At 48.1% G+C, this 8,210-nt stretch overlaps 1 protein-coding gene across 3 annotated transcripts in view; it reads right to left on the bottom strand.

Moving 5' to 3' along the window:
* Vapa (VAMP associated protein A) overlaps positions 1-2,110 on the bottom strand; it is a 37,102-nt gene extending 34,992 nt beyond the window's left edge. For 2 of the 3 annotated variants that reach the window (XM_029531250.1, XM_029531249.1), the window contains exon 1: positions 1,769-2,110. In XM_029531250.1, the coding sequence (XP_029387110.1) occupies positions 1,769-1,847 (79 nt within the window). In that variant the 5' untranslated portion in view covers positions 1,848-2,110. The remainder of the gene's footprint in view (positions 1-1,768) is intronic. The other variant, XM_021217689.2, reaches the window with a different exon arrangement.
* Positions 2,111-8,210: the final 6,100 nt, after the last annotated feature.

Here is an 8,210-nt window from a genome sequence, read left to right on the forward strand (position 1 = left end):
GAAAAAAAAAAAAAAAAAAAATAAGTGGTCTATATGGATAGTGCACAATGTAGTATTTCCAGTCGTTTTTAAAACCTGTCTCATAAAAGACTTTTCACACGTCTATGTGGTACAGATAATTTGCTCTTACAGTCAAAAGGGAAAAAGCAAACCACACAAAATATCGTAAAAATGTTCATTAAATCGCTTCCACTGCTGATGGCTACTACAGTACTATAAGGACTTCTCAGCAAACCCCGCCCACTCCCCTCCAAAAAAAAAATAATAATAATAATCAGGCAATACAGAAATTTGCTGCAGGAAAATACAAACTACCTGAGGTTCTGAGACAGTCTAGTGTTTCCCATGTAGCCCGGGTTTATTTCAAACTTTGGATGGTTTCTGGATTTCCAGAATGCCGGGATTATAAGTGTGGTTCACGACCCAATTCCAAAGATATTAGAGCTGCCTTAAAATCACAATCAAGTTCTTGTCTAGTAAGGAGAAACTTGTGAAAGTACTGAAACACCTGCAGGGCATGCTACTAGCAGAATACCAAATGTTTATAAGCCCTAAAACTATCTAAAATATAAAATCTTTAAGTGTCTGGAACTATTTTAAATTGTTCCCACAAGGACAATTCATCTATTTTCATTTGGACTAACTCTTACACTACTGTTAATGGGCTTACTTTTCCTCTTAGTATGGAATCGATATGCGCCTAAGGAAAATTGTTTTCATCAGTTCCTGAAATTAAAACGCAAGGTATTAACTTTCGGGGGGGGGGGGCACTTTACATTTAAAGATAGCAAGGATCACGTTTTCTTTTTAGCTCCATTCTTTTGGTACTCCTTAAAATATAGTAAATTGTCCTGTGTAACGTTTCGCTTCCTACACACTGAGAAGGCAAACGGCCTTGGATCGGAACAAGAATCACCAAGTCACTGACTATCACAGTCAATGCTCCAAAGTCAACAGTTTCAGAGCTGTGTGGCACCTTAGCAGCTTTCTCGGGGTACGCAGGGAAACCGCAAACGTCAGCGGGTCACAAACGCTGAGAATTCTTCAGTCAAGACAGTGTGCACTCAAGGACTGGGAGTCCTCCGTACCTGGGGACAATCCGAGCTGACACAAGGGACCCACTCCCATTAACCTCCGACCATACACGCCCCAGCTGACGCACAGCTTTCTGCCGCGCGCCTGGGGGCCGTGCCAACACGCGGGGGTCAGTCCCAGCCAGAGACACGGCTGCTGGGTCTCCCGGCTCAGCCCGAGTTCCCGCACCTGCCGGGGAAAAGACTCCGGGAGAGGCCGCGACCGTGAACGCCTCGCCCGCGGCGGGCCGCGCCTGCCCAGAGCCGCCGAACGGCGCCCGCTGGCTCCCGCAGACTAGGGAGCTCCGGTTCCCAGCCGCCCTCCCGCATCGCCCCGGTCGCGCCGCACCGCGGCCGCCCCTGGGGCAAGGACGCCATGCGGGCCGGCGGGCAAGGCGCGGGCGGGCTCCCACGGCGCCCCCGCGGGGCCGCAAGATGGCGGCGGCGCCCGGCTGAGCCTTCCGCGGTGCCCGGCGGCTCCCTCCCCTCCCCTCCGCAGCGCGGCCGGGCCCCGGGCCCGAGCCGGCCCGGCCGCGGCGGACGGCGAGGCGCGGGGCCGAGGGACGCAGCGGGGCCGCGGCGGCGACGCTCGGCCGGGGCGTGGGGGAGGGGAGCACGGCCCGGCCACCCCGCCGCCGCCGCTGCCGCCGCCCGCCGGCCCCAGCCCCGCTCCCGAGCGTCCCAGCCAGCCTTACCTTTGAATTTGAGGTCTGAAGGAGGGTCGAGGACCAGGATCTGCTCGTGCTTCGCCATGGCCCCGGAGGCGGACGCCATAGGAGACAGCGCAGCGCAGAGCGGGGGCGCGCCCGCGGCGGCGGTTCGCTGGCGGAGGCGGAGGGACGGGTGGCGGCGCCGGCTCCGCGGAGCTCTAGGACGGGGCCAGGCTCACGAGTCCCCAAGCTCCGCGCCTGCTGCCGGGCCGCGGGGGTCCCGAGGGCCGCCTGTCCGCTCAGCAGCTCCGGGTGTCACAACTGACTCAACCCCACACCAGCCGCCGCGGCCACGCGCACTGCGATCCTCGGCGCCCCACGTGACGGGCGCTACGTGCCTACGTGCGCGCCCCCGCGGCCCGGAGCCCTCGTGCAGGCCCCGCCCTCCGGGCCTAACTGGGGGCGGGGGGAGATGGAGGAGGAGGCTCAACGCTGAGCTAGTGCGCCTGCGCGCCTCCGACTTGGCCGCTGCTCCCGGAGCCGCGCCGCTGTCAATCTCCGTAGAGCGGGGTCGGGGGGCGGAGAGGGGCTCTTTGCGGGAGACAGCGGTGCGCGGCGCCCGGGGAAGGGGGTGTCGTTCTTGGGGCCCTGGAGCTGCGAGTGCGGGGCTGGAGCGCCGACTACGACGTTCCAAGTGGAATTCCGAACGGAAGAGAGTCATGAAGCGCCGGGTACCTCGACTCCCAGCATGCCCCGTGCGGGCGGCGCCTCCGCGGTGGCTGCTGGGAACCGGGAAGGCGACCTGGGTCCGTTGGAGGCGAGTGGGTGGGGCCGCTGACACGGCTTTTGGCTCGCCGAGGGCTTCTCGTCTGCCCTGGAAAAGAGAAGGGTTTTTTGCAGGCTGCCTGGAAGCCAGGCATCCCAGGAGAGACCGCCCTTTGGGAGAGCGGCAGGGCGTGTCCCGCTGGTCTGCTGGGGATTCCTTCCGCCCTCTGCGACTGTGCGCTCCGTTCTGCCCGCGGCTCCAAGACTGCCTCCTCCCCGATCTCCCTCCTGCCCAGCCAAAGGAAACACGCCTCGCTCCCAAGCAAACGAGTTCCAGGGGAAATCTGTGCCAGGCACAGTTTCTCTACAAGGGTAGAAACGAAATGTCTGCTCCTACAGCGTGGAATTCACGTGCTGTGTCTACAGTGTGGTTCATTTCAAACTCATACCCAAATCTGTTGGCCACGTTCTCGTGCTAGGGACGAATTTTATCTGCATCACTTAGGAGAGCTTGTACCAAATGAGAAAAAAAATGTCAAGCAAGTTGCTGACAGATATTCAGCTCATTGCCAGGGTATCCTGGGACGGGAAGAGCAAACAAAACAAGTGGATGTCCTGTAAAAACCTTTATGTGTCCTATGGTGCTGCTTGAATTTAAATCTCTAGGAAGCGCCATGCGAAACAAAGCACATATTCATGCTTCTGCTACGAAAAGGCACTCTAGATTGCCTGGGAAGTAAATGTCGAAATGAGCAGTCTAGAATACAGCTAATTAGACTTTTTCAACTTGCCGCCCCGACACCTGAGAAATGTTTATGCCACTCGAGGTATATAGGATATAGATAGTGGTATAAAACAACGATCGTTTAAAAAAAAAAAAAAAGTTTGCTTACTTTGTATCCTAACCTAAAAAATGAAGTTTGAAAAGAAGCAGACCAAAAAAATCTTATCCATTTAAGACAAAAGCAAGCTTGTATGCAAATGAGATAGATTTCCTTGCTCGTTTCTACATAAAAGTTATTCTTGGCTGAATATTTGATATTGCTAAACACAACATTGTCAATTTTTTTGTAGTTGATTGCTATTTTGATTTTATAATTACCAATGCTGAGAATCATTTATATAAATACCTAGTGCAAAATGACAAAAAAAAAAAAAATAGGTTTGGAAACATTTCAAAAATAGTTGGAAATTCTATCCCAATCACCAGCCAAATTTTTTGTGTGATTTTTTTAATGAAATGCAAGTCAGTAACAAACTGCAATTTTTACAATAAAAAAATTCTAACACAATGCAATTCCAAGATGTATAAATTTGACATGTGCTAAGAAACAATAATAGGAAAATATTGTCTTTTTTCCTTAATTAAGCCTTTGAAGAGTAGAAGTCTAGGAACAGAAAAGCTGGCTCAGTGGTTAAAAGAACATACTGCTCTTGCAGAAGACTTGAGTTTTGTTCCCAGCATCCACAGCAGGCTGCTCACATCTGCCTGTAGCTCCAACTCCAGGGACGGCCAATGCCTCTGGCCTCTGGAGGGCACTTGCACTCATGCACAGATCCTAACAAGTATACATAATTAAACATAATCTCTTCAAAGACTGGAAATCAGTACAATAAGAAAGCACTGCCATTCATATCTGAGCCAAGGTGTTTCAGGCAGCATTAGTAGCCTTATGTGTCAAGACAGCACATACAGAACAAAGTGTACATGACGTGCTCACAACCAAGGCTCAGTGATAACCCACAGTGTAGCACTGGTGAGCCCCTACACAAACTCTTTGCATTCAGCACTCACTTGATTTTAATTTATATTTGATTGTTGCACATTCAGAAACCTTTTGCTGTTGTTAAACTTTCCCCAGCCCGCACAGTCAGTAGTTACATGACCCACTAGGGACACACAACCCACGGTTTAAGAACTTGAGAGTCTAGACAGAGTCCACACCCCTACCTCACCCCAATCCCAGAAGAGCTCATAGAAGGCAGTGACAAACCTAAGGCACAGATCTTCAATCAATGAAGAGCCTGGTAAGATGGAAGTGCTTAAACTTTTTTAAACAAATGCTGATTTACTTTTACTTTGAATTCTTTTTATCCACAAAAATTATTTTGATATGTTTATTTTGAAGAGTACAAAAATATATACAGTTTGAGAGACAGCTTATGGGTTTAGTTTTTTTTTAAAAAAAATTGTGTGTTTGCTAGACAGTCCATAGGATAGTGTTGCACATCTATTTCACTCTGAATTGAAAATCCAAGAGCCCTGACAAACTCCACTATCACATTTGCCTAAGAGCTGTTCTACGGACAAGCTCCTTGGCTAAACAACCACTTCAGCTGGTTAGACACCTCTTACTAAGAAGCATAGACATCCTTAGTGTGCCGACAACCGGTCAACAGGAGAGCATGGAGAAGCTCCCAGCCAACCTGCAACGAGACTGTGATTGTCCACTCACCGTGGTCTCATGTGAACTATGAACTGGGTGAGTTACAGAAACTTCTTCTTATTTACATTACTTACCACTGAAATCAAATGCTTCTTAGTGTTACTAAAACAAGTCATGTGTGTGTGTGTGTGTGTGTGTGTGTGTGTGTGTGTGTGTGTATGCCAGACATGATGTCAATGCATGTCTTTAGTCACAGCCCTCAGAAGGGGCAGGCATAAAGGGTGAGCCAACCTAGCTTTAGGGCATCCACCTCTGCATAGTGACACCTTATGTGAAAGAAGAAGAGGAAGAGGAGGAGGAAAAAAGGAAAGAGAAAGAAAGGAGAAGGAGGAGCTACCATAAGAATTTAAATGACGAATAATCTACGAACGAATGCAGCTTGGTAGGATCAGTCTTCCTATTACTATTAGGACATCAATACTGCTCCTGATTCATCTGCCCCTAATAAACTAGCATACTGCGTATGCGACTTGTGCCTTGGTATTTATTAGTATCTTTGTTGTAGTACAAAGAACTCTACAAACATCACACACTACTCAGCTTTATAGCAGTTGGCAAGTAGTGTTGACTTTTGCTGTTAGATTTGGGAATGGAAACTGGTGAGAGCACTCATGTCAGTATTAGATCTAAACCAGGAAGAGAACATTGCCCAATTTTACATTCTATGTATTTTAAAATGATTTCCTTATTTTATGAGTATGTATGAGTGCCTGCATGTCTGTGTACCTTACCCATGGAGACCAGAAGAATGTGTACTCCCAAAAGCTGAGACACCTTTCCTGCCCTAGATACTGTACTTTGACTCTTTACGGCCACCATAAATGACAGTCTACAGTAGTCCAGGAAAAATTAAAAACTAATTAGCTTCTATTATTTAACAGAAGGTAAAACCTGGGTCCTAATGCTCATTTTCTTAGATCAATTCAGGCAACACGGAAAGGTCTTTTTCATCTCTACGATGGCTATTCTCACTTGTCAACTTGAATATATCTGGAATGAACTATAATCCAGAAATGGAAGACATACCTACGATCATGAGGCTGGATGACACATGCTTTTGATCAAGATCTGAGGCATAGTGGCCATGAAAAGCTTAGGCACAGGCAAGGAGGTCCATGCCTTTAATTCCAGGAGACAGGCAAACAGATCTCACAAGTTCAAGGCCAGCCTGAGACAGAGCAAATTCCAAGTAAAGATAAGCTTAGGTCAGGTGGAGGGGTGGTGGTCACAGCTTCGGTCTGGGTCATACCTTCTCTGGAGGCCTACATAAGGACAACGGAAAAGGGAGTTCATTCTTCTTCACCTGCTTGTACTTACTTAACAGCACATCTGTTGGAGCTTACTTCTTCAGTATCCCAGCTTATACAGAAGACCAGGTGAAACCCCCAGCCTCGTGGGACTGAGCAACTCCTTGATTCTGGGACTTCCCATTCACAGCTGCCCATTGTTGGCCTAGTTGGACTGCAGACTCTAAGCATTCCAATAATTTCCCTTAATTTATAGAGACACTCCATAAGTTCTGTGACTCTAGAGAACCCTGACTAATACAGTATCCTTAAATACATATGTATAAACATATACATATTCTTAAGCACAGTTCTCTAAATTTTTATGAGCCTCAAGAGACATGAAGGTTTTGTTACATCAACTGGAATGAGTTAGTAACAGTATTCACCTTTAGACAGATTCTCTCTTATGGGTTTGACTATCTATTCAAGGTTTCCTGTACAAGTGACACCTGACTTATTTGGGTATGTTGGTGCACACATATAATTGTCAGCAACTGAGAAGCTGAAGTTAGAAAACTGCAAACTTGAGGCTAGCCTGGACTAACTGCACTGCAAGATCCTGTGTCAAACAACATCAAAAGGACCCCTTCTCTGTGAGTAAGCTAACCTTCCCTAGAGATGTGCTTTATAACAGTGAGTTTGTTCATGTTGAGCCAGTGAGTGTTTTGAAGGACATGATGTTAATAAATACTAAAATTAATAAAATACAATCAATAAAAGTACAGCCGTCAGATCTGAACTGCTTGGTTTGAGTCCTGGTTTCCACCGTTACCTTAAGAGCTCACTATGTCGTTCTTTACCTATTTGACATCTGTAAAGTGAGACAATAAGGCTTACATTCCAGATGTGTCACAATAATTAAATGGGTTACTAGACAGGAAGAGCTTGGAACAGTGCCCAGTGCTGTTATGTAATCAGCACTGAATTTTACAGCACTGCTGTTCGCCTAGCGTCGTGGCAGACACAGACCAATGCTGAGACATTATTCCCACCTGCAGCCTTGCAGTCAACTCAAAGAGGCAAAGGTGGAATAATTAGTATTTTACTCAAATTTCAGCAAACGGAAGAAGTGAGAAGTGTGGGTACTATGGGAGTGGCCAGTGGATACTGATGTTGAGGGTCTAGAGAAAAACCTGTCATCGGAGTGATGAGGGTGTGTTCTGAAGGCCAAGGGGTAGCTTAGGTGAAGGCTAGGCTGGAGGACAAAAGCCAGGCTCATTCGAAATTGATAAAGGAGACAGGCTATCACAGTGGATAGACATGGAAGGAGGATCAGGAGAGTAAGCCGAAAGGCCAGAGGCAGCCTTTGCTTTCCTGCTGCTGTGATAAAGCACCTGAGGAGAGCAAGTTAAGGAAGGCAGAGTTCGTTTGGGCCCAGTGTGAGGACACAGTCAGTCATGGCAGGCGAGAGGAAGTGTTTCGAGTCTGACTTCAGGTGTGTCTCCTGGTGGTGTACCGTCATGTAGGTTGTTTTAAAATATGCTAGTGATTTGAAAATGAGAAGCCATCAAAATGGTTTAAAAAGTGGAGACTTTTAAAACACTGTGTACATACATATATATGTAAGTGCAAGTACCCTAAGGTAGCATGCGTTTTCTGCTACTCTGCTTTACATCCTGGCAGGTCATGCTTCCAGCCACCTGCCCAGGGAACCTTTGCCCAGGGAATTCACCTGCCCATGAACGAAACCCACACATATTAGCTTATTTTTAACGTGTCATCTAGCTCAACGGTTGGGTACCTCTTATCCTCTGCCTGCTACCCTAGGCCCAACTGGGGAAGTGGCTAGTGGCTACTTGCCCGAAATCTCACATGGCTGGTTGGCTTTTTCTCCTGCAGCTCCTACATCCATCCACATCCCACCACTTCATGGCAGTTTCTCCCTCTCCTCCCCACTTTGTTGAAGCCTGCAAAACTCTAAGGGTCCTGCCCCATCTCCCTTTGCCCAACCATTGGCCACTGGCATCAATCAAAAACCAACTGGGG

This window comes from Mus pahari, chromosome 18 (genome assembly GCF_900095145.1).
Source record: "Mus pahari chromosome 18, PAHARI_EIJ_v1.1, whole genome shotgun sequence".
Taxonomy (NCBI): domain Eukaryota; kingdom Metazoa; phylum Chordata; class Mammalia; order Rodentia; family Muridae; genus Mus; species Mus pahari.